At 41.7% G+C, this 27,493-nt stretch overlaps 1 protein-coding gene across 1 annotated transcript in view; it reads right to left on the reverse strand.

Annotated features, from left to right (window-relative positions):
* COG5 (component of oligomeric golgi complex 5) overlaps window positions 1–27,493 on the reverse strand; it is a 186,545-nt gene that overhangs the window by 2,499 nt on the left and 156,553 nt on the right. Inside the window, exons 15-21 of the mRNA XM_065658674.1 lie at window positions 21,388–21,498; window positions 19,976–20,038; window positions 19,071–19,174; window positions 17,464–17,701; window positions 8,659–8,735; window positions 8,037–8,163; window positions 7,407–7,486 (exon numbers count right to left, since the gene is read on the reverse strand). Coding sequence (XP_065514746.1) covers window positions 7,407–7,486; window positions 8,037–8,163; window positions 8,659–8,735; window positions 17,464–17,701; window positions 19,071–19,174; window positions 19,976–20,038; window positions 21,388–21,498 — 800 coding nt within the window. The remainder of the gene's footprint in view (window positions 1–7,406; window positions 7,487–8,036; window positions 8,164–8,658; window positions 8,736–17,463; window positions 17,702–19,070; window positions 19,175–19,975; window positions 20,039–21,387; window positions 21,499–27,493) is intronic.

The following is a 27,493-nucleotide window of genomic DNA, read 5'->3' on the forward strand; positions in this document are numbered from 1 at the left end:
CACACTCTGATGAGTCACTTGGCATTCACTGCACATCAACAGCAACAGAAAAGTTATCCCATGTTACAGCCAGAAAAGCAGGGAAAGAATATTTTATCTAGCCAAAATAAAGCTGAGTTTTTGCAGCCAGCTCCCTGGAAACGTTCAGCCTGCTCTTCCCGGTGGTCTCTGGGGAGCAGCACAGCATCTACACCAGGGCTGTCAAATTCATTTTCATCAGGTGCCACATCAGCCTTGCGGTCACCTTCAAAGAGCCAAATGTAATTTTAGGACTCTCTCTATATATATAAATGTAGGAGTAGTTACGTTTACACAGGCTGATATGGCGCCCAGTGAAAATGAGTTTCACATCCCTGGTCTACAGGGGAAGAGGCAACAACTAAACAACAGCTCACTGCACCTTGCTCCCAGCAAAGACCACCAGCGCGACGGACTGCAGAGGGATCAGGCACAGCCATAGGTTAGTGCTAAATCCCAAGATTTAAAGAGAAGTGAGACGGGGGGAGCGGGACAGCAGGTGCTTCTCAGATAAACTGGCCTCTGGTGGCACGGAGGGGCAGAGCGTGTGTGAGCAGACAGCAGCGAGTGGGAGATGCAGGCAGGGGAGGCGCCAGGATCCCACCAGGATGAGGAGAGATGTTTCACAAGAGTCAGACGTGTCTCACTTCCACTCAGGTCAGCACTCAAGTGCTCCGGGCAGCAGTAATCGTTGAACACGTTAGATGTTAGTTACCTTCTACAAAGAATAGTCCCTTGTATTAAAAAGACAGTTGAGAAACTCCTGTGACAGTTTTCTTACTGTAACTGTCATTTGTCTTGCTGAATCTCTCCCCTTGCACTCACCGGTGTCACTGGCTTTTCCTCTATACACTCCCCAAAGTTTGTTGGGCGCACATAGTTTTTAGAAGTCATCAAGAACTGAAAATAGAAATAAGCATATTGACCTGCTTAACTTAGAAAGCTCTGACACCTCTTGGTGAAGTTGTGGGTTGCCATCATTATCCAGATGGTAACATTGCTATCCCTTTCTGACGTTATCTGCTTGCTTTGAAAAAGCCCTTGAAAAATATGACAGAGATAACCAGATCCCTTCAGATGAAAGGGAGAAGCTTTACCCTAAAAGCAGCACCCAAAACCACTCAATGTCAGCCCGCGATAATCCTTAGCCAGACTGTTATTCCCATCAGATCAAACAAGAGGGAATGAGATTTAGGCTATGCTAAGTGCCAAACACCAGTATTAGAGTCCTGCTATCACACCTTCCAGCAGCTTTTATCTTTTTGCTTCCTCCCCTGCCTCAAAAGAATCTGACTTAACTGGTAAAACCAACTCCATCAGAGACAGCCACTGTCCTCTTACAACTCAAAGAGCAGCTAAAAGGAACTTGGCAAATGGTTTGGTGGCCTCAGAACTGCCCAGACCCTTCTCCTTCCCAGCAGAGACCAGTTAGAAGCTGATCTTTGTCAGCTCCCTTCTGCTGTGCTTGCTCTTCACTGTGCCTTTGCTCGCTTTGTTTCAAAGAGACAAACCACATCAATGTGACCAACTCAGGAGCATCTTAACTAACTCTCTTTTCCGCTCAAAAGACAACCAATAATTACTACTCCATCCACACTGTAAGGTGGATTCTCAGGCATTTTTCTAAAATAGACCTGGTACAGCTTTACAGTAAAGAATGAAGATAAAAGCCTTCTCAATACTCTAAATGCATTAGCTATTTTCTCATGTCCCACACTTGCATCTCCAATAAAAGTGTGTAAACACTATAAAACTGAATGTCAAAATGCAATTCGTAGTCAAGTACTTGACCTGAAATGCTAACACCAAAGCTTGTTTCTTCTCACACAGTAAGAGTTTCGCTAATGGCCAAATCCATGACACAAGCGTGGTGAGCGATGACTGCTCACCAAATGTAACGTTCATGTCAAGGTTCCCTTGACTTGTCAGCCACTCACTTGTGAAGGTTCTTTTGCAAATCCCTCATCTCCCATCAGTGGGGATTTCACTGTAATGCTGGGAGAGCAACTCACAGGAACCGCAGTGCCAAGAGTATGAACAAGCCACGGAGAAACATCTACCACCGAACAGAGGACACGGGCACCTCCAGAGCAGAACTGGCCTGGAGAACTACCTGCTTCACATCCCCACCGTGGCAGAGCAGCAGAAAGCAGCTGGAGGGGCCTCATACCAGCAGGGAGGATGAAAAGCTGCTGCTGCAGCTGGGAGCCAAGAGGCAGCCGCAGACTCCTGGAGCTCCATGCCCAACCTGGGGACCATGGAACAGCTCGCGATCACGGTCAAGCTCTGGCCAGCTCAGGAAAGTCTCCACAGCACTGCTGCCCGCCGTAAGGACAGGATGGCGAGAGGCCAGGAAGCCTGTCCATCCTATTATGAACAGTGTCTCTGGTAACGAAAGGTCCAGGTGGTAAAACAGCAGAAATGATGGATCCAGGGAGAAAGGAGGTGTGGAGTGCAGAGAACGACGGTGGGGTTGTGACGGGGTCCAAGGGAGGGATGGGCTGTGCAAGAAGCTGCTCGCAGCAAGGCAAGGCAGGTGCTGCTGCACGGAGCCAGACACCGGCTGAGCTGGGCAGCGTGGAACAACGCGCTTCGCTGGAGCTGCCGTGGCGCCTGCACCACTGCACCTCATCCGGGGAGACAAACGAGTTAGTGGCGATGTGAACACCTGAAATGCAGATTTTATGATGACATGTTTGTAAAGTTTACCATTCGTAGCTCAAATGAGCTTTTGTAAAGTATGCTGGAAGTACAGAGTTCAATTCAGATGCACCGTTTGACCATTAAAAACTTGTATTAAAAAAGGGAAGGTTTGCTCCCGTCGAGGACACCGTAAAAACGCTAGTACATAAGTAGTAATGGAAAAATAAATGGCATCACGGGTGAAGGCAGTATCATCAAGTCTCCAGCACAGAGAGATCACAGCTGTTGTCATAAAAAAAGATGTAATTTATAGTCATATTACTGATGTTTAAGAAGATGGAAGAAACCCTGTTTATGTAATATACAAAACATACTCTTGAAAGGATTAGACTAAATAATGCCCTAAATTCAGCATCTTCCAGTCTAATAAAGGACATAAAACCTGTTCAGCAATCTGTTTCTATTTTAAAAGACAAGCTATGGTATACATTACAAATCTTGTTTGTAAAAGGGAGCTATGGAAAGAGAGTTGGTGGGATGTTCTGCATATATTAATGCTTCATTAAAAATGCCATAAGAAGTAAGGAAAAAAAAAATCTAAGTTTAAGATGCCCTCCCACATAAGGAAAAGGATTTTAAAGTACTTATTAAATTACTTCACTTGCTTGAGCAAAAACATGAGCTTTCTTGGAAATCAGGACAAGCTGATTATATAAGACCCAGATAGTTCTTTTTGAAAATGTTATTTCAACCCATGAAGATTTATATCTACAGTTAAAAGAAAAAAAAAGTGTATGATTTGGGCTGTAGTTCTTAAAGGGATCTTAAGGCGTGTCATTTAGAATGACTCTAATTAATTAGTTAATTTTATATGGAATTGTGAATACTAGTGCTACCCTCCCGGGCTCTAACTCGGTCAAACAGAGCCTGATTTAAATATTAAGCTTCAGAGGAGGCTGGGATCATCTTTCTGTGTGGCAGCGGAGCAGCGCCCTGTGCACGCAGGGCCTGACCCATTGGCAGGGCAGCGCGGCCAAGACTCTTCTTCAGTACTTTGTTAAAAGCCTGTTTGCTCTGCAAACTTCAGGGCAAAGAGGAAAATGGAAAACATGCTGTGTAAGAACACATCCGTCTGACACACAGATCTATTCAATTGAGTGCTACAGAAGTTACTGTAAAACCGAGCAGTAAAATCTCCAACAGCATAATCTGTAGGACAACAGATTAGCAAGAGACATCTCCGATTTACTCCAGATCGCAAAATAAAGAGATCGAAGGGACCGTGCATTGGCAGACAAGTGCTAAGTGCCACGGAGGGTTTTTCTGGGGGGCCTGGGGCTCGTCGGGTGCACTCGGAGGCGCTGGCAGCCCCCAGCCGCTGCCTGGCTGCCGCCTGCTTGGTTTGAGCAGAGCGAAGCTGTCACGCTGCTGCACCTTGCAAAACTGTGCCTAACGCACAGACGGGGCTTTCGTGGTGGTTCCCAAGCTGGCACTTGTCCCTGTCCCCGGCAGGTTAGTGGTCAGAACCGTGCCCAGGCTCAGGACATCAGCTCGTTATGAAAATGATCCCTTCACTGGGCCTGACTTTCAGCTCTGCTCCAGCAGCAGTAAGCTGAACAAGGGGAGCTCATCCACACCAGAATGGTAAAGAGAAGAATTGGGCTGTTGAGGGGTCGGCTCAAATCCTGCCACGTCTAACAGGAAAGTCTCTTTTAGGGAAGGAAAGTTGAGTTTTCAAACTTAATTTAAAAAAAGTGCCCTGGCTGCTGAAAGAAGTGCTCCTTTCAGCACAACCCAGCAGTGAGGCCACTCACCTGCCTCTGCCCGAGAGCCCCCAGCCTGCGCCCCACAGAGAACACGGACCCAGGACACAACGCAACTGACCCACTTTAGGTACCAACTTCAGGATGACACACATCAGCCCCACCAGGGCCTGTTTCTTTCTGTTGACTGTAAAGGGATTGTGGCTAATATACTTCTGGCCAGGTAAATCCCACCCTTCATGCTGAATACAAGCAGAAAGAAATGCACCAAAATGCTCAGAATGCCACTAATTCACAACATTAACACCACATGGCATATGAAGCATTTAGGATCTACAGAGCGGAAGAAGCTGTAACGATTTAATGTGAAGCTGTAAGGATTCTGATAACACAAGTAAATTAGTATCTAAGCAGCAGGTCCCTTGAGTAATTGCACAGTTGTTACAAAGGGAAGTCGCAGAAAACTACCATTTACAAGGTTGCAGCAAACGTTAAGATAATTTGTTGATGTAGGTCAGTGCAGGGATCTGAAGGCTCAAAACATCCAAGGTTCAACTAGCAGAGCTGAACACCTCCAGATGGACCAACCTTGAAGAAGGTGATTCATAAAAGACTCCAGACAAACGAGCAAGACACCTGTAGTTCCTTAGGTTCATACGAGACACATGAAGAGCAGGCTCAGAAATGTTCCGATAGAGTATTAAAGAAAAGATAAGTGAAACACGGTCATACTAGTGACTGACATTTGGTTGCCTGCCTTATGTGCAGATAACCAGCCTATTTAGAAATGATGAACAGGCCAGTGGAGATGGTGAAAAGGCGAATGGATACGGCAATGCCTGCAGAGGTTCCCAGTGTCTGCAAAGCAGGACCATTCCCTTGACTCACCGCACCCGAGCGCTGCTCAGCGAACCCCGCTCTGTGCTCCCCGACACGCAGCGCTGCACGAGCTGCCAACCAAACCACCCCAGGGAAGAGTCTGCTCGACAAATCCAGTGCAGTTACAGTTAATTCACGTGGCTCAGCAAAGCTGAGCTGCAAGCGGTGGGCCTGGGGACGGAGGGAGAAGCAGCGAAGCGTGGGCAGTGACAAACAGCCTTGCTCTGGTGCTCCAGGAGCAGGGAAGAGCCACGGGAGTGCCAACAGAAGCCTTTGGGAAGGGCAGATCTGCAAAGCTGCCCTCTAACCAAGGGAGGACCAACGTCCGAGCAACGTCCAAGCACTCCACAGTGCAAAGCAAAAGGAACACACTGACTGTAAATTGTTCAAGTGATAACTTTGCCAACTGACACCTTGCAGCAGCGGATTCTTGAGGTAACAAAGTTAAAATATTTTAAGAGTGCTATCTCATGCAAAATGAATAAAGGATTCAATGAAAGGATTGAAATGAAAAGCTTAAGTATTTCAGCTACACTACTCGCTCTAATGGATCACACTTTCTCTGTCTAAAAGCCTTGTCCCAAGGCCTGTCACTTAATACGCCCATGATCAGAGCAGTTTGTCAGTGTCGCGACATGACCACCAGCAAGCCCATTAACTCAATCAGTCTGGATGAAATTTAATTGCAAGCAAAGACAAAAACGTGTTGTAGTTTAAGGATGGCATTTTCAAATTTGTGTAAAAGGACTGAAGAGAACAAAATCGCATCAGTTCCCAAATGATTTGCATTCTTGGCTTTCCTTAATATATCTGAAATTCAACATTGTCAGTTTTGCCAGTACTAACAGGACAGAAATTAAAATAAAAATATTCATAACTAAGTTATATATACAGCCGTATCAGCCCTGTATCTAATATCCATTCATCTGTAATTCAACGTGTCATAACTTGAGATTCAATAAAACCTAGTTTTGTAGCCAAACTGGACATGTATGATTTTCAGAAAATACTCTTTTAATACACATATGAAGAGACACAGTTTGCATTTTAATATTTTGGAAATAAGTCCTAATAACATCTACTGGTGATCAACTAGTATCTCCTTAATTGGCCCAACACTACACCGGACTGTATGGTGCTATCAGCTTCAAGAACTGTAAATATTTACAGCAGCCTCCTCTTGGCTGCTTTAGAAGTGTGGACAGATAATGGGTGATTTTCCCAAGCGCAACCACTGCTGGCTGGAACTTAAAAGTCAGCTTTTATGATTTCAGCAAAAGCTGGCACCATCTACAAGCAGAAGTTCAACGACAGAGTTTGCTCCCAGGCTAGATCAAGCCCAGTGCAGCTACGTGTGACAACCTTTTCCGCGTGACACCGAGGACAGGACACCAAGAAGATGGCTGGAGGAGTTAGGGCGTTCGGAGCCAAAGGATCATCTGAGCCTGGAATCCTGAGGATCCTCAGTCTGGCTCTGTCATGTTCGTACAACACATCTGTTCTCTCTAACGTACTTGAAAAATCTGTTTGTTTTGAAAAACAAGACTCTTCATAACTTCTCCTAACATTTTAAGATGCAAAATAGTATTTAGCTATAAAGTCATCTACCCTAGGAAGATTTAAAAAATCTGATGTAATTATCACTTCCTAAAGATCCCAGGCTGATTTACTAAAGAATAACATTACAGGGGTGTAACAAGGTTGTTCCATTTTTAAATTCCTACCTACATTTTCATTGCTTGAGCTTCCCGAGCTTCTTTTTCCTGATACAGAAGGCAGGATGGCTGCAGCCTTGACTTTCCAACAGTTGAGAGAGGCAGTTTTGCTAAAACACAGTATTCCTTTACTCCATCATTGTGCACTGTTTCCTTCTTTTGCAAGAGGATTACGTGCTGGAGGGTTTGGGTATGGGGGGGTTGGAGGGAAGTGTTCAGTTTATACATTCTCTCACTTTGCAACTCATCCCATGAGTGGAGAGAGGGTAATGGTATTTATGATACATCTCCCATAGCACATTTTTATTTTTCAAGACCAGTTCTGGTGTGCAGATAAGTTACTGCTCCATTATCATAAATGTAGAGAAGAAAGAAGCATGATTTTTACCGTATGAGAGCGAGTCTGTCTTTTTCAGATGGATGATCATCGAGCCACTGGGAGTAGCGGGCAATGGACCACTCAGCCCTCTGATACAGAGAAACACAAACACTCGTTACACATAAATGTGAAAAGGAAACACACACACCAACTTCAGAATCAAAGATGACATCCATGAAGGCCACGTGAGGCTCTCTTAACACAGTGATGCAGGATGAGTTATGGAATCAGAGACAAATTAACAGAAATAGCCCAATACATTATTTGGGAGCTCAGACGTGATCTACTACATCAGCTGTTTGCCCAGTTCCGACAGAGGGTGGAATCCAGATTTCCTGCATCTTACATGAGTAGGATCCAAGCAATTTGCAGTCTGCGATAAGACTCGCAATTTCTTCTGTGAGCTGATGGAATTTAAAGAATTGAGAGTCTATTTAAAATCAGGTTATCATCTTCCTACTGTTACTAATAAAAATATGAAGTCAGTGACCATAACACCTTTGCCACAATAAAAACAAAAGCCAATAGATCATATAAAGTATGAGCTTGAATACTTTTAAACTAAAATAATTAGGGCAAACAACAATGTTCATTCCTCCTTAGGACGTCTCAAAAGGAAAGACAGGCTGATCTTGTTACCTGGAAGGGTGATTTTAACTCTGGTGGTGCTCTTGTAAATAAGAACTGAAGAATAATGCTGAATGGAATAACCTCTCCCAGAGCTGGGCTACTGGCAATATGCTCACTCGTCTGGAACAGCAGTGGTCTGGAAAAATGTAACAATAGACTTATGAAAGGAAGAAAAAGCTTATCTTATGCATTAGGAAAACGCCTATACATTGGCAATATTGTGTCAGGATAGAATCATCTAATTTTTTCCACTAGTCTGCATCTTAGGTTTTCAACATAGGTTCAGTTTGCAAAAATTTACAGAAATTGACTATTGTAATTAAACAACACAAGACTGTAAATTTCATATTTCAGTGAAAACAATGTAGCTATAGAACTCACTCTCATACAGAAGTTGCACTGAAAGCAACACAAGAAAGTACAAATTGGCCAACATTTGCATGACAAAGATTGTTAAATCACAGATATACTCTGCATAAAATTGAAAAGAACTTTAATCTATTTCTGATTTGCAGGTGGGTGTTGCCAAAAAAGCTCTCAGTTCAATCAGAAGTAACACGAGGCAATAAATCAGTTTTGAAATACCATGTGGTCATACGGCCAGTCACTAGTTCCTGCAACTGCAACTCACCTGAACGACCTCAGCTGTCTGTACGATTTTCCTAGGTCAGAGACTCGCCGACACAGCGGTGCAACTGCCAACTCCATCTGTAAACCCAAACATTTTAATTTGAATTAGATTGTCCCAAAATATAAAACTCGGTATTGAAGTAGCCTGCCTTTAAGCAATAATCCAAACCTGCAGACCAAGTCACTGGCTTCTCGCTGGCAGCTGAATGTGAGACAAGAAGTTTTCCTTTCCTTCCATACTGCCTTGCCCAAGCCAAGGCTTTTTTGCCTTATTCCTGGCAATGCAGTGAGGATCCCACGACAAATGATAGTGATAGTCTGTGGTTAAGAACAGAAGGGGTCTCATGAGCTTTCTGAGACCGGAGCTTTGTTTCTTCCAGCAGGTTTATTTTGTTGGTGATGAGTTTCCTGATAAAGCTCCTTATGCCAATACCCCAAAAATCTGCCTGTCTGGGAAGAAAGCAAATCTAGGCAGGTCGCCTCAAACTGCTCCTAAAGCAGTAAAAACACGCAGTAATTTCAGCTGGGCACCCTTTCCTGTGGTGAAGGACAAGGTTAAAGTGATTCTTTCTTAAGCACTTGAACGTGAATTCTGGGGCTCAAAACCTATGCAAATTTGATAGAAGACAGCTGAGAGCTGTTGTGACAGAGTCATGTGGAACCACAGGCCAAGGAGGATCAGTAGAGCATTATTTTCCTACTTATTTTCATACTGTTTGGTCTCGGAGTTACAGCAGCCATCTTTAAAAACAAACAATTTTTAAACACTTTCTGTTTTCAAGCACTGGAGTTCACCTGCCTTTTCAATCAAAAGCCAAGCTCTGCTTGGGTTTTTACATCGTGCACATGAAACTAGATTCTGTCCCAGGCTTTTCATTCACAGTGAGGACACAGAAGTGAGAAAGCACAATTTAACTTCCAAATCTCAGACTGAACATGAATATTACATGGCAAAGCTTCAGTTAATATGCACACTAATACAAACACCACCACTCAAAAAACCCCACAGGTAAAATAATTTTAGCCAGATATGGATTAAGAATTTATTTTTTGCATTCCTGAAGTGTCAGTCAAAGAGATGCAAGGTTTATTCTCCACGTACGTTTTTTAAAATCCCCAACTTGAAAGACTATTCAGACTTTGATTTTCACATAATGCACAATCAAGCTAAGTTTCAAAGGATGGGAACTAAAACAAATAAGAAGATCAAAACCACTATGCAATGAGTTTCCCATTTAAGTAACATTGCTGAATGAGTTTCAAAGTGTTTGTGATAAGACGCTATTTACGGTGAAGTGTTTAATATTATTATTCTTTCAGGCTGTAGCATTTCCCCAGACAGAGATGGCTGCTGGGCCACCGGCTCCACCAAGAGCACGTAACTATGCTGGGGTTCCAGCATAAACAAGAAAGATGGCATGGCAAACCACGATGCTATAATTCATCTAAACCCAGAAGAATATAAATTAGAAATTAATGCAAATTAAGGCCATATATTTCAGGCACCCATCTTAAAAAGCAGGTGGTGGGATGGGAGTCATCTCACCTACTTCTCAACATCTGCAGGTTCTCTTCACACCCAGTGGAAAGAAACAGCCACTCCTGGGATGTGATGCATGTTTCCCCGAAGCAGACATCTAAAACTGGTCAGGTGGGTCATGTTGTAGGAGTGTTCGCCTACATGACACTCAGTCAGACAAAGCTGGGATGGGAAAGCCAGAGGGCCTAACCCAGGACCCTACGCTGCCTCTGCAGAGGAGGAGAGGGGACACCTCTGACAGGCGACCAGGAAAGCCCCACAGGGCTGGCCCACAGTGCGAAGCCGCTCCCCCAGCCTAGGAACCTTGGAGTAACTGCCCCACACTGAGCACTTCCAGGCTGCCTGAAACCTACATTTGATATAAAGCAGACACTCGCAGAAGCAGAAAGTGAATAAAAACCCAGGAAGCAGAAATAAGGATCTTAGTTTTCTGCTTTCAGACGAATGCTGCAGCCCTGGGTAACAGCCCGGCTCCCTCCTGCCCTTCTGGACCCCAAATCCTCCACTCTGAGCTATGAACTGGCCCCTTCCCTATAGCTGTGGGGATCCCTGCCCTGTCCCTGTGACCCCGCAGCCTGAGGGCTGGGTCACCTCTGCCACACGCAGGCGCAAGGGCGACCTGTTCCTCGGGCTGAAGAGCAGGTACGACCCAGCTCTGCAGCTCCTCAGCACGCACACTGCCCGCCGGGCAGTGCACAAGGCAGAGACACGGGAACCCAACATCCCCACGCTGGAGGAGGAGCTGCCAGCCCCTGTGCCGGGGCTGGATCTGCTGGCACGAGGGCGCCAGGTTGGGTGCACGCTCCGGGATGGGCAGGTTCTCCCCAGGGATTACTGCCGGGAGGTGCCCAGCTCCAAAGTGCAATGAAGCTTAGAGTGAGTTCAGCATGTCATTCCCCCAAATCCCCTAGGACGCTTCTGAGCACATATGGGAGCCAAGAGGCTGGTCTGTTGCACAGGATCAGAAGCAAGTAGCCAAGAAGAGAAGGTAATTAAGTAGGTTTTGCTGCATCATGATACGAGAACCCTACAGACCTGGAAAAACAAATGGGAGCAACACTCTGATTTCTCCAGAGCTTCTTTTCAGGCACCAGTATTGTCTAGGGGCAGCTGGAAGTAACTGAGATCCTGCAGGAGCTGGTGTCTCAGCTCTGGTGGGAGCTATGGGCTTGTAGCTGGGAAGAACCAGGGAGAAGATAATTCTTTTAGGTGCTTTAGAGAATTTGATAACAGGCAACAAACTGCCAGTCTGACTTGTGGAAACAGAGATACATGCACCAAACTGTACTCATGAGGGGAAAGAAATCCCAGCATAGCAAAATATAATTTTGCTTAATAAGTTCTAAATGATTGTTTCACTCCTGAAACATAATATGATATAATGAGATGTAAGTGAAACTTTCTACAGCTTAACCAATGCCTTATTAAGACAAATTTGAACATACTTGGCAGTTTCCATAAATCAATATCTTTATTCTTAAGTACTAAAGAATAAAATTTACTTTGGAAAATTGTATTACTTCATCTTCAACCTCTATTCATGGTAGGAAATTATCAGTATTGATAGAACTAGATAGATTTAGTGGCAGCAGATGGTTTATTTGTGAAGTACTAGTTGCCAAAGAAAAAAAATGTTTTTAAGCTTTGCAGCATACTATACCATCTCAAATTGACTCATGAAGAGTGGGAATCAGTGAAAACTAATGTGGGAAAAATGTACATAAACCACAGAAACGATTTTTTTTTAATTTACAACACTAGTCTGCTATGTGTTATAACCCAATCTCTCCAATAAAAACTATACTTCACATAATAACTAAGATTGTTTTCTTCACTTGAATTTTAGCTATTTGTCTGAGCCAAAGGATGCAGTGAGATGCTACAGCATCTTTCTGCTGCTATAGTCATTTCTGCAGGAGCACTGAGCGGGGTTTTGTGTCTCTGCTGAGCATCGTGCTGGCCAGTACTGCTGGAACAGCTGCTGCTTGTTTGGTGCTGGAATTGGGCAGAGGACGGAGTGTACATCACTTCTTGGTTTTGCTACCTGTCATCGCCTGAAGCCGCACCAACTCTCGATTCATGCAGCATGTTTATAGCGTAGCAGCTTTTGCTATGACACACAGCTCTAGTTTCCAAAGCATCTTGGTGAGCTTTGACAGGTCAGGTGATGTTTTCAGCTCTCTGCAAGCCAGTATTTGTATTGTGAGTGCAAGGCTTTTCCTACAGCTGTGTCCTATGGACTTTACATATGAAAGAGTATGTAGTATTTGTTGTTTCTTTTCCAAATTTTTATCCCAGAATTGCAAATTTGAAAACTCGGATATCCAGGTTAAATTCAGTGATGAATCAAGTATCCAAGCAGTAACTGGCAACCACAGAGGCTTGATTGACTAATGTGAAAGAATCATTAACAGAGGATCAAAGAGAAGCAGTAGGAAGTCCACGTGCCTGCCGAAAAGGAAGGGGCAGCAAGAACAGACAGGCCTAATGACTCCGCCTCATTTCCTCTAACCTTGTTCAAACCCTGTGGCTTTTCGTGTTGTTTTGCTATTGTTTGCAGAACACAGTGGCAGACTCCTGCCCAACACGTGCTTCTTCCTCTCTAAACCCAAAAAGGCTATATTATATTTTCTTCTTATATGACCCTGCCACAGCCCATGGCTAGGTGGTCAATTATCTGTTGAAATACTCACTGGCTACCCATATTGTACAAAATACATGACATGGCTGGCTTCTCTAATTGGATTATGTTCAGCAACCCAAGGGTGAAGCTAATATGTAGTCTAGATACAGATAATGCATATATATTGAAGAGTACAGTGAAGTTATTGTTTAGTGCCTGTTGTGGTATTTTCAAGATCTCTGGTTACTGAACAGCTGTTTTTTCAGCTAGAAAATCTTAACATTAAATTTTTATCAATTACATTTCCTCTTGGCCAAGATGAATTTCAAGTTTTTAAATGTTAACTCAAAATGCTTTTTTCTAGCCATTCACCAGGAGAGAATGCGTTAACAAGCAAGAGAGCAGAAGAGCTCTGAACTGATACATGAAAGCAGCTGCCCTTGGAGGGATGTGGAATCTGATTTGTCCCATGCAGCAATTCCAAAATGGTGGATGTTTAAGTAAATCCTTCAGCTGTAATACCTCCAAAATAACACACATCAGAAAATCATTTTCTCCTTCCGGTAAGACAGTTAGCATTAGCGCATTTTAGCTTTAGCAGTTTCCGTCCTTATGACTGCAACTGTGATTACAACATCTTGCTTCTCTCACTTCTTCGTAAGAAACTATGGAGGAAATTTTTTTACAAAAAATGATAAAAAGCATTTTTAGACTTGTATCATCATGTTTGATCAAACAAGCAAATCTGCTCATATTTTTAAAAAACCCAAATACATAATATTCTTGCTTTTTAACACCACATACTGAATCAGGAAATCAGGTTCTGAGCATAGGTTAAGCAGCAGATAGAAAAATTTCTTCTGCACTAGAATTTAGTATTGTCAACTTCTACAGTAAAAACATTTTTCTAGGAAGATTCAATAAAATCAAAATATTTTGCAATAATTTATTGATAAAGACTTGAAGAATCGCTGGCAGTGTTAACTATGCCCCATCAAAACTGTTTGAACACAGTAGCGAACAATGCCAAAAAACTCACCTATAAATCACAGCTAGATAAGAAATATATGAGGGTATATATAGAATAGTATTAACCCAAACAGGACCAATAAAAATAGTTCACTCGACAAGGCTGAAAATAATCTGTCATGACATGAGATGGGGTTCTTGGCATAGACAGTGGCTCCTTCCTTATATGTCACTCCACACACACACCTGCACTATGCAAAGATGGGAATTCATGTCATGCCTTCATGCCATGAAGCATACAGATTATTTAGTCTTTGCAATTCCCACACTAGTTTATTTCAATGCAGTTGTGATTTGTATTTGCTATTAATAAACAGCTATTTTCCTATATCAGCTTCCAAACTTTATGTAGCGGACTACTGACTTCCCTGCCAAATATTACTGTAGATTCCTCATTCCTAGTACTTCCCAGAAACATAATGTTGCAAAACCATCAGGGCTTGCTGGCTTGCTTGCCTCCAGGAGAACATTTTTCTCAGTCTGACTAGTACTGAATTAAAAAGTGAAATTTGGTATTACATACATGAATACTGAATTATAGTCACCTTAAAAAATAAAAAAATAAAATCAAACTGATGCAGGAATTTATAGGAGTGAACTGAAAAATAATCTTGTGCAATTGCCTGCATAAAAACTGAAAGCATGAAAAGAGGTGAATTCAGCCTGTAGACTAGAAATATTTTGAACAAGAGTCCCAAGGAAAAGCACAGTATGTGATAATAACCTTGCAGCACTGCAGACATTTCCTAAGGCTTAAAATATCTCTCTGTCCCTGTAAGCACTGATCTTCATGAAATCATATTAATGATATTCAGGCATATTTCAAGCCTATCATACCTCTGTTTACAGCTGCCACACTAGAACACACCTGATCTTACTGCTGAAATATCTGTAATGCACAAGATAGCAAAACGCAATACTGGCACTGGAAACAGGGTAAGACAGAGAATTCCAAAGAATTACAGCAATAATTCCTAACTGTATAAGTAGATGAGCCTTACTTAAGAAAATTGTCTGCTGTGCACCTCACCAAACCCAGTTCTGAATGAAGAGAACTTGAAGCCTCAGTTTTCCCCCTTCTGTATAGACACCTGTTGTTTTGAGGCAACTTATCAGCAAAACGTGTTTCCACTGCAAAAATTTTCAAGTCTGACTCTCAGCCAAAGCTATTCTGCTGAGTGCAAGGCAGCTGTAACTCTGAGTGCTCTGAAAGAAACGTGCACAAGCACGAGATACCCAAAATCTGACGCAACCCAAGATTATTTGACTTACTGCATGTCTGTTTATAATAGAACTTCAAATTAACCAAAGGTTCTGGACAGGTTTCTGCCCAGGTTTTTTGCTTGCAAGTAACCCCAAAATACCAAACGCGGTTTTAGATCTCTAAAGCCAGTTTTAAGCAGGAACATGTAACCCTTTTTGAGTACAGAAAATTCAAAATGACTCTATAAGACAGAACACAACTAAAACCAGTTTATAAACAAACCTCCTCCTACACACAGAGTGTCTTTGAAGGCAGGTCCTTTCCTTCGGGTTTGGCTTTAGTCCAACAATGCAGTGCCTTTCTGGGACTGAAAAAACCCCTGCACGCAGCATTTACGGAATGTTTACCCTTTCCATCAAGCAGCAACCCAGCTAAATACCCACTCCCTGCTCTCCTGAGCCCACAGCAGCAGCAACCTCCCCTCCTCTTTGGAGGAATCAAGTCTTTTCCTTGACAAAGCCATGTGCCACGGGATCGGGAGCATGGAAGTGAAACAAGTCCTGTTCAGGTTTACAGCCACATTTCAGCAAATATGCCCAGGACTCCTGAGCAGGTCAGAGCAACTACAACATCCCCAGTGGGGCTACCAGGAGCTGGTCTCACGGGCACATGCCCAAAACCCACCAGGTTCTCAGGAGGGGCAGACACAGCCCAGAAAACATGGATATAAGGCGACCTCTCCATACAAAATGTTTTGGTTCTTTTTCTGTTATATTGAGTGACAGGATACAGTGTCGAGGCCATTCTGTACACTACAGCCCCTGTGCAGCCTGGGATACCCCAAGGAGCTCTGTGCAGAGATGGTCAGTGGCCCAGAGTGAGCACTGAGGTGGCTGTATGGGGTTGGGTGGACCCAGACAGTTCTTTTCTTAAGCCCATTTTTAAACAAGTCAAAAAGATGGCACAATGTGAAGACGAGAAAAACACAAGGCAGCCCCCAGATGCAGCAACAACTGAAGGCAGGAGACAAGAATGAATTCAAAACCTATTTTTTTTCTTCCACAGTACAAAAGAAATCAGAATATTTATCTTCACACAGTTGTTCGTTCAGAGTTATACTCAGCGTGGGGAAGAACATGCAAAGCCCCCTACACTCAAATGAAAACATACCTTCATTTTTCACTTAAAAGGCAGCCCGTGTCAGAATGAGAAAAATGTGTTTAGAAAAACATAAATGAGTGATATTTTTAGTATTATTATAGTAAGTGCTTACATCAGATGCTCTTTACTGTAGAATTAGGTGAAGATATTTCCCAAATTTATAAGATTTACTTTAGTACTGCAGCATAAATGGCAAAAATTATCTATATTCCTTCCACAGGAGTTGTCAAGCATTCTTTTTTTTTTCTCCAATTTTATGCCATTGTCTTCAAAATAGAGAAGGGAACTGAAAGCAATTGAAAACTTCCCTGTAACTTCTGTGGTTAAAAGCTGATTTGTTCCTTTTGAGTAATGAAGAAAAAAACTTTACTCAGGAGTATATAACTCACAGGCAAGTGATATAAAGCAGCCACAAGCAGCAGCGAGATGGCAGTGATGCCTCCCTCTCCTGCCTCAGTTGCTTACAAGCCAAAAGCAGCACTCGGTATGCAGACAGCTGGTGCTAATTCCCTTTCCACTTGGATAATAATTATGAGGACTCTCAGACCAATCTAGTGGATGCCTGTATTCTTTGCAAGTTAATCACACAGTGTTACTGTTGACAAATTAGATTTGAATATAGTAGATAAGGCAGACAGGTAGTAGATATTAATCTGGCAATTTGTTTTGTTTTAGTCCAGTACAAGAGCTAGATAAAGCTGAGAGGCAGATAAGTCAATCATGGCATGAAGAGAATCCCACAAGAAAACTGCCTGTCTGTTACCGAAAGGGCAGTTCTTCCACAGGATACTGGTACTTCTTTAGCTTGTCTCCTGCACTGCAAGGCAGCTGAGTTAGTGGTTGGCCACTGTGGGCACTGTGATATATAAAGCGATTAAGAAAGCAACACAGTATTCCATTAGAAGAGAGAGAAAGAATGAAGTGAATGAATAGTGGCAAATGATGGACGTACCAAAAAGGTCAGACAACTGGAATGAAATGTCGAGGCGCAGCTGAATTTAAATGCGACAGTCACTTAAAAGGGAGCTGTCAGACCTCCCTGAATGTGCCTTACGGTGATGGGGGATCTTCAGCTACTTAGTGGATGCATTTCTCAGGATCCAGTATCTCAGCAGAGAGGACGTTCAGAACTGGAATGCACCGATCTCTACAACTGCCTGTTTACACTCGGATGGGTACAAAACTACTGATACTTTTCAGTGAGCACAGTGAAGTAACAGTAAAAAGCAGAAATCAGTATTAAAGGTACCTGCGCAAAATCCGCTGCAAGCCGCATCTTCCCACCTTCACCGAGGGGCCTTATTAGACTGGCATGGCGAATGAAAAGTTCAATTGCTCTTTGAGCCATGGCTTCAGTGTTATCAAAGACGAAGTCAAAACATTCAAAATGTCTGAAGTAGTCGCTCATGACTCTTGCTATAAAACCCTGAAGTTCTTTCATGTACAGAGAACACGGGACATCTGGTTTTCCTGAGCCAGATAATGATCTGAAAAAAAAGAAAAAAGAAATGGGGACAGCTAAATTCATCTTTAAAACACAGTCAAAAACTACTGGATTCTTTTTATTTTTTTTCCCATCCCACAAAGTCATGGCATGAATTGTAGAGTTTCATTTCTACTCAGAATAAAGAGTGTGTAGCTCTCTCTGAAACTGTAGTCAAAAAACACCTTTGTATCAGCCATCCCCATCCTAACAAAGATAAAGGGCATCACTCCACTCCTACCCAGCTTGCAGAGCCTCCACCAGTCTGGAGCCTAAACCTCAAACCCAGCCCCTAAATCTAAATGTCCCAGTTGTTGATTTGAAACTCTAATAATGGGTCAGAAAATACAAGCACATGTCACGGGGTTACTACTTCAGCCTATTCCAAACCTGTCCTCTGTACAGAATTAGTTTCCTAGATTCCTCCAAACCCAGGGTTATAAAGTCAATTTAATTATCACAGAAGCAGCACAGAAGCTACAGGACAGAGAAATCAATCCCCTTTCTCTTTATTTGAATCACAGGCAGGCTCTTCCAAACTCAGGAACCTGAGCGTGTAGGCTACCACACAAAGCTCAGCCTTTAGCTGAATCAGTTTATCCACACAGAGAGGTATTTTGCTAGTGATGGCAAAAGAAAGATGGAGAGGGTAAAATATTGGGTTTTTTAAAAAAAGGGGGAAAAAAAAAAGGCAAAAGGAAAATTTAAAACACTTCTGAAAATATACTGTTTTCAGTGAATTTCCAAGACAGAAAACAAGGCATCTAATGATGATATAAGCTATGTTAGAACAGAGATAACAACCAAAATAACACTCAAGAAGGAAGTCTCAATTATAGATAGGACTCGAGATCTTTGCAGATGAAGAATACTGGAAATTTTAATTAAAATGCTCTGGGAAAATAGCATAATACACCAAATGTGAGCTTTCTATAAAAAAGATTTTTTGAATCATTTCATATTCACTAATACTTTAGAAAAAAAATCTGTGTAATTTTGAATCAGAGGTTATTTGCTTTATTTTGAGACACAAGAATACTGACGGTTCTGAAGACTGTCCACAAAAAATAAGTTTTGAAAACAAAAGGGTTCTTTTAAGCACAAAAATGGCCTCTGCTTGGCTTTATTTTTCTATTTAAAATGAATTTAACTCAACAGATGTGGAAAAAAGGCAAGAAAACAGACGCTACCTGATTAATTTGTTTCAATATAGGTGTAATTCTGCCTTCTGTGTTCACTGACCATAAAGCATTGCCTTCCCCTCAACAAACATGCACCCTTGCTCCAAGGACATCATGGCAATAACAACCTATTATGCATATGCAGGACATCTTACTAAAGCAATGTTAAATTTAAAACACATTTCTAGTTACCCAGAAAAATCTTCCTGGTGCATAGTGATGATAATAGCTTCTACTGAATCTCCTACGGAGTTCAGTAACGGTTGAACAGCACTACCCATTAGATCATGGACCACCTAAAATAGAATAAGAAAAAAGCAGAAGTAAGGAAACCGAAACTAGAAGCATTTGCATTTTGAGACCTCAAAAATATCTTGACAAACAGTTCTTTTCAACTGTGTTTTTTATTTTTCTGCATTAGAAACTGCTAAATAGAAGGACAACAGCCTAAGATAACATTTCTCTTTACTTGATTTTACCAGTCAAATGCAGAAATAAGGCTGTTTACTAGTTCTATGTAAAGCCTTCCTTCAAAAAGGTACACAACAATCTGGCATTCCTGGTTTGTAAATGTACATGTTTTGGTGCACACACTTCGTTCCGCTGTTCATTCCCCAGACACACGAGCTGCCCTTCATTCCTCTGCGCACAGCTCCTCCTGGATCAGCGCACAGCAGGACAGATGTGCACAGCTGTCATCCACGGAGGGCTGCACCGCCATCCACATCGGCCCCCAGGAAAGCACCAGGTAGCATAAAAATCGTATTTTTATGTGTGTCAGAAGGGGTACAGGGATGATGAAGGATGCAGTTATTGCTGTGTGAATGCTGCAGAGAAAGACATTTATTTTCACAGTCAGATGACATCTGGGTTCCAACCATTACGAGAATATTCTTGAATACAAATGCTACTCAAGCAGTGATTTGGCATATGTGACATATAAATAAACTGCAAAATATAGATTTCAGAGTATTTGTATGTCTTTGACTAACATATACTGACACAAAATAATACCTGGGAAAATAAGTGCTCATTTGAAGTGTAACAGACAAAGCAAAGCTCAGCCCTATCCCTGCAGCGTATGGACATTCGATTACCTTTAAGGCAGTTGTAACTGTTTGCTCAGCGGCTGCTGGAAATGAGCTCTGATTGGTAATGACCTACAAATTGTAAAGTAATTGTTAACAGTCAACATTCAACAGATTATTAGAATCCATAATATTTAATTTCATTTAAAACCATACTGATTTATTTTTAGTAATAAGTGGCTTACATAGGTATAGATAAATATTAAATGTGTTTCATACAGACAGCATTTTCAGTGCACTGCTATCAGTCCTATGCTCTCGAATTTCCTATGGACTCTGCTTCTGCCCTGGCAAAGAAAGGATTCAATTGAGTTCAACTGAAATTCAGCTGATGGGCTGACAGAATCAGAATAAAAGTAAGTGCTGCATTCTCCCACTGCTAAGTATAGAATTTAAGGAGAATTACACAAGCAGGTCTATTGCAAATATTTGAAAGAATAGTTGATCTTTCTCAGTATTATGATTATTATAACACTACGTGTTAAATAGCTGTTTATGTACAGCCACAGTGGCATTAGAATTGAAAGTCCAGGAATGACCTGAAGGAATATTCTACCAATTTCCTTCGTTATGAACATGCTATACGATAGTATTTTTAAGCCAGATAAGTACTAAACTCAAAGACTGAATCATATCGGATCTCCCTCCAACACTAAGGCACATGAGGTTCATCACTAAACACATCAGAGAAAGCAGACTTAAAAGCTGATCTACCATCTGTTTGCAAAATCCAAGCAAATTTTATAGGCTTTTTAGCATTTTTAAACATATCCGCAGTCAAGAGTACTCATGATCTTTTTTCTAATCAGGCCAGGATTTAAACACAATTACCACTTATCTGTTTGTTTTAATTTACAGAGACTGTGTAACTATTGGCATCACTAAGCCAGTAAATTGGAATTATTCATAACTGTGCTTAGTCCTGAAACCATTTCCAGGCTAGACTTTGGTCACAGCAACAATGCACGGAGATATTTGTGAGGTGCTGCTTTTCTTGATTTCACCCTTTCCTTCCCCTTTTCAGTTTGGCCACAACTGTGGGAAAGCAGTGAGGGTCTTCTGAGAAACATAAGCCTGGTCTGGGACAGATGCAGACAAGGGCTATCAGGCTGACCCGTACAAAGACAGAGCTTAATTGATAAGAAAAAACAGAAGAGTTAAATTGTTTAGGCTCACAAAACAATGGCTGTGAGACATGATTATTCTCTATAAACAAATCTTTCACACCGCTTCTAACATTGACCATTTATCACAAAGTGGTGCTTACAAGGGCCAACCAAGTCTCAAAGATTTGTACAAATGCACAGCAAGGTGCAGCTCTTAACTCAAAATTGGGCTGTATTTGTCATAGTTCTCATCAGATAATGGGAAAATATGCACACGATAGGAGTGCAAGAGGAGAAATACCAAAGGAAGCCTACCTTCAGAACCGCCTGGTGCAGTTTGTACAGAGAGTTAACTACAGCCACGTTCCTCCTCTGTCCCTCTGTGAGTGGTCCAATCACCTGGCTGGCATCTCCTTGGGTAGACAGCTGCAGTGATTGCAGAAATTGTTAAAGCACTACTAACTCTTTAAACAGTGCATCACCACAAAATTATAGTTCACAGAATCACAGAATGGTTGGGGTTGGAAGGGACCTCTGGAGATCATCTAGTCCAACCCCCCTGCTAAAGCAGGTTCACCCAGAGCAGATCGCACAGGAATGTGTCCAGGCGGGTTTGAATGTCTCCAGAGAAGGAGACTCCACAACCTCTCTGGGCAGCCTGTTCCAGGGCTCTGGCACCCTCAAAGTAAAGAAGTTTCTCCTCATATTCAGAGGGAACCTCCTGTGCTTCAGTCTGTGCCTGTTGCCCCTCATCCTATCGTTGGGCACCACTGAAAGGAGTCTGTTCCCATCCTTTTGACAAAAGGCTATGTGAATTGTAGAAGTAGAACAAAATATTACAGCAAGAATAGCTATTAATAGAAGGCTTTACTGAGATATAATTAACTGGCTAATTATCTAGATTCCTCCAGGAAACTCCTGAAGATGCCTAGCTCCAAAAGTCTCTCAGTAAAAACATATTCAACTCATTGAACAAGTCACCAAGAAACTTTCATGAAGTGTGTCTTTAAACACAGTTGTAGGTCCTACAGAAAGCTCCTAAACTAAAACTGAGTGTACAGCAACAATTGTGTAAGAACAAAAGGAACAAACATAACATGAAAATTTTTAAGTAATGGGAAACAGTGAGTCTTTACTAGTGAAAGACTATTCCTGTACATCCCATAGCTTCCAGTCAGCACAAACAGACAGCATGCAAGCAAAGTTATCTATTTGCCAGCGCTGCTCATAATGAAGTTTTAGACAAGTTCCTGCAAGCACACAGGAACTCAAACTTATTCACAGCACTACAGTGACAATATCAGTTCATTTCCCTTTCTTCATATTTAGGAATTATTTCAGGATAAATAGGTTTCTGAGGCCTTTGCAGAGGGAAAAATATTTTCCAACATATCTTCAATTATTTGACATCAGAATGCATCTTTAGACTAGCTGACAAATATACCATCTCAGCATCTTCCTGCCTTCCTGATGAGAATAGGCATGTGAGCTGCGTACATCTCTGTTGCCTTCCTGATATTTCCATTTGACAGACGTGACTGGTTTTAAGAATTCTGCTTCTCAAGCTTACAACTTCACAGATTAATAACAAAACAGGTGTGCAGAGAAACATCCTGTCCAACCAGCTGATCATCCTCCCAGATCTCATTAATGTTTTTTTCACAGCATTTTTAGGCACTGTACAGACTATTAAATTGGTTTGTTGCACATTTAGAACTATTAAGCATAAAAGACACTACTAAGAGAGTAAAATTTTACATATTAGTCACCTAAATTTCTGTTCCTCAGACTCTGTTGTAAAGGTTTCACAAATTCTTTTTCTTAGAGATTATGAAATAATTAAACTGTGTTTCTTCTGCTGGTGAAAAAGCTTAACTGGTAAGTAAAACCAGTAACAAGTACAATCATAACCCTTCTGCAGCAGCAACTCTTGCAGTCAGCAATAGTGCACAACAGCTTCACAGGCAAAGTCTAAAAACGCCTTAAAAGCAACCCATCTTCCTAAAATTGTTTACCATACTGAATTCCCTTAAATTAATTAATTTGAACTTTGACAGCTAGATATGTCTTCCTAGGACTGCTTCTCCTCAAGGTGCGCCTTGGGAACACCTGGCTCCTACATGGGTAGGTGTCCCCTGCCATCATGGCAACACCTGGCACATACACAGGTAGGTGTCCCCTGCCATCATGGGAACACCTGGCACATACGTGGGTAGGTGTCCCCTGCCATCATGGGAACACCCAGCTCCTACGTGGGTAGCTGTGTCCTGCCATCTACAGCAGAAGTCTCATGGGGTGGTTCCCATCTCTTGCTGTCACCACAATGATTTCTATGACTTTACCTTGATGCAAGAAGGTTCTGCACTGACTCCGTCCAACAAGGTTCATGTACATACACTTTGTCACTGGCATATATCTGGATTTCAGGTAGTTTATCATTATTCCAATATTCCAGTGCCTCAGACTGAATTCTTGACACCTCTAATATTCACTGTACAACCATGCATCCAGGTAGAAAAATGCCATCATTGTGTCTCCCCGGTTCTAACAAACCACGCTTACAGCCCATTTCCTTTAGACACAAATCATCCCTCAGTTTATTTTCCATCATACCGGGTTTTATCAGTGATTCACATTCATCACTCTCACTTATATAGCAAGTACTTTAGAAGTTCTGTGCTGCACCCAGCTTATGCAGTCAAGCCAGTGGTAATGTAACTCTTCCTCCGCTATCTGCCCACTGGGGATAGTGCCGTGTAAACAGGTTATGTCAAATAAGTGTGAAGCCTAGCCACATCCACTCAGCTGAAAGACGCAGTCCAAGGACCTTCTTTTTGATGAGGGCACTAGAGACAAAATCTGATGACTTTTTAATCAGTTAGATTTATCCAGAAATGCAGAAGGCCAGGAGGGTGAATTTATGCTAAGCAAAAATAGGGACTACGGAAGAGGTGACTTCATCCCAAATCAGAATCTATTTGGGGAAAGAAACAACTGAGAGAAAGCATAGCTGAAGGACCACATCCCATCTCCAGGGAACCATCAGTCACCCTGGGAGTTAGTCTGGCTTTGAGCCTGCTAGCTGAAAAGAAAACAGAGGAAAAGAAACTATGCTGAAGTCAGACCTGAATGAGCAGTAACAATGAGGACTGTAGCAGCTCCAGTTTTCTGTCTCCGTCTTTAAGTGTAGCAATTGATTTCTTACACTTGTCACTTTAGCCAGGTAAATTCTTTTACCTCAAAGCCTGTCTACTATTTACAGCAATTTCATGGCCACTAGGCAAAGCACAGGCACCCCATTTCCCTGCAAGTGGCAATTCTACAACGGGTGACGCGTCTGTATGAGCTTCCTTTGCCAGCATGAGATACCAGCACACTGGCAACATGAGATGCTACTGAGGAAGAAAGGAGGGAGGTCTCCCACCAGCAAATATCAGCCAGGACTTCTGTATCATGCATCCAGGCACTAGGACAAGGGCTGTGTCTTGTGGTACCCTCAAGAAGGTGACCGTGAGCTTCTGTCCCACACAGCATTTCAAGAAAACTCAAAGGGCAGCTGTTAAACTAAAATGAGAAAGAAACACTGGAGGCACTATCTGGCATATATATGAGGACATTCTCTAAGGCAGGAGGTTGAAATTTGCAGATTCAATCCAATAGCTAACTAGCTGGAAGAAGCTGCCTAGAAGACTTCAGACTTTTTCTTTTTTTAAAATCTATATCAGCAGAAACTGAGGATTGGGTAGTTTATTGAACAAAAAAGACACTTGTAGAAGCTAAGAGACAAAAAAATGTGTCAGGAAGAGGAGCAACATGACTGAAAGCCACCTGACTTGCTTCAGCCTGACATGGTTGAGAAACTGAAAGCCGTGACTGGCACTGTGCTGTCACCAAATTCAGAAGTCCTTCTGGAAAATAACTTCTTTTAGTTGGTATCCTTCAGTACACTAACGTGGTTATGCTGCTTCACCTGCAGACGTTGCAGGTGCCTCGTACTGGGTCAGTAAGTTGCCCAATGTAGAAAATTTCAGGAATGATTCACCTGACCACATGCAGGAAACCACAAAGCAGAGAAATATGCAATTCATTGAGTAATTCAGCTAGCCTATTTTAGAGACCCTGCTTTAGGGAGAGAGTAAATGAACCTTGTATTCACGTATTTCCCTCCACTAACTATAAAGGGAATCTAAAGCAGCACTGCAGATACATACAGGGAGCTACACTGCCTGAAGCCTTGTCAGATGAATTCTCACCCTATAAATGTATTTGCATGTATTGCACAGACCTGCTTTGGAAACATGCCTTGGAAATAACCAGATCAAGTGTTCTGGATTTTACACTTTTCTATGTTTAATACTTAAGAACACGTGTAATTTAACAGCATAGATTTTATCTCACATGTTGAGACATGTGCTATGATAATATTGCTTTAGGTTTAAATTCTTGTTTTCACCATGAAGAAATGAAGGTAGAATTTAGATTAGGACATGAATCAAATCATCAGTTCTCCCTTGGGTTATAAAAAATGCTAACTGAGTCTGCCTTTTCTTGTAGAAAAGCTCAGACTATTGATACATCTTTTCCTATAATTTGTTTGGTGTTTCCAAGTGACTAACTTGCCCTCTTTCAACAGGTGGCAGCTCAGAAGAAACACTGATTTGTGAGCTGGTTTGCTATCATTCCCTTCACAGACAGGACATTTTGTGAAAAAGCTCAGTTTCCTACTAAGTAACTAAGATGTTGTGTGCATCCTTATTGGCAGTTTTGGAAAACTCCATTTATTTGATTTCTCTACTTTAAAACGGCTTCAGCAAACACACTCTCTGAAGAGCAGGAAACAGCATCATAATTTAGAAGGAGTAAGGAGAAGATCTTAAATCAAAATAAGACAAAAGTAGTGCCTCTCAACAAGGCATTTGATCTTACTCTGGGATCATGAGACTAATGTGTGTTGATGGCACAAACTGAACTCCAATCGTCACGCTGACATTTTCAAGAATAAATACAGAGGCAGCTGATGTGGCCGCACCTCTGGCAGAAAGCGATCAATCCATCTGGCGCTTGGCCTCCTGCCTGATCATAACAACTTCTTATAAAGCACAGAATCCACTTACAGAGGTTCTGAGTCAATAGGGCTTGGCCCTGGGATGCCTCCCGTAAGCTACAAATAATTGGGATGATTTACTATTGGGTTCGATGCTTTTCATATGGCAGAAGGAGACTTTTACAATCTCTTTCCACCTAAGAAGCGCAGAAGTTGACTAGAATCAGTTTGCTACTTTTTGTAAAAATATGACACTCTTTAGCAGAAATACACAAAACCACCTGAACTCCACTAGCTACACCACCTAATATATTAGCTACTTAGAGGGCAATTTGCAAAAAGAAGAGACATCATTTAGAGGTTCAAAGTGTAGGATTTTAATGAATGTGTTGGGGAAAATAAGGTCCTTGACTGATAAAGATAAAAGGAATATTCTGCTTAAAAAAAATCAACTAAAATTTAAGAATAAATCATAAATAAGAATTTATGTTCTTGGAACAACTTCTGATTTTTCAAAGAACAAGTAATATTTCAAGACACGAAGAAAGCAATAAGCTGTGAGTGCAGGCAATAATTTAAAATGTACATAAAAACATTTATATAGCACCCTCAGGACATTCTTGTAGCTTCCAGAATATGTTGAGGTTTTTTTAGCTTCCTCAGAAAAATGAAAATTTTATATTCTAGGAATATAGAAAAGGAGCTCTATGGTAAAGGCACTCAAAAATCTTATAGAAAACACAATTGTTATTTTGGGAAGAAAAATTTGAAGGGACTGTTAAGTCATGGACCAAGAAAAAAGACTGGACACTGTGCTCACACTATTCATGCTAGAACAACGGCAATCATCAAACCGTTCCCTTGGAGGTATTCTGTATTGTTGGTGGTGGGTTTTTGGTTTGTTTGTTTGTTTGTTTTTGCTTCCTTAATATTTTCGACGAAAGGAAAGCAGCATATAGTCTTTCTGTAACAGAAAATACAGGATTTATCTCTAAGACTTTGAATCATCTGAGAAGAAATGCACTCTACGAATAATAAAAAGTGAGTAATGGTTCATGGTTCTTAAATAATGAGATGCTTTAAAGCAACTCTGCTATCAGAAAGCACCTGAAACCAGTTCCTTTAAGGAATCTCAGAAAATCCTGAACCTGAAGCACTCAGAATCATTTCTCAACTTCTAAAAAATATGCCCCTGTGTTGGACATTTTTTCACCTCACATTTATCCAGCTAGCCCAAGTCCGAGGAAGATTTCAAGGACAATGTGTGTTGATCCTGATACCTCTAACAATTTACTGAATTTTTCATGCATGTCAAATTAATGACTGAATGATTAATCATATTTTATATGCCATTCCAATAGCTGTTGGTCCCAACCA

This window comes from Caloenas nicobarica, chromosome 1, assembly GCF_036013445.1.
Source record: "Caloenas nicobarica isolate bCalNic1 chromosome 1, bCalNic1.hap1, whole genome shotgun sequence".
Classification (NCBI taxonomy): Eukaryota; Metazoa; Chordata; class Aves; order Columbiformes; family Columbidae; genus Caloenas; species Caloenas nicobarica.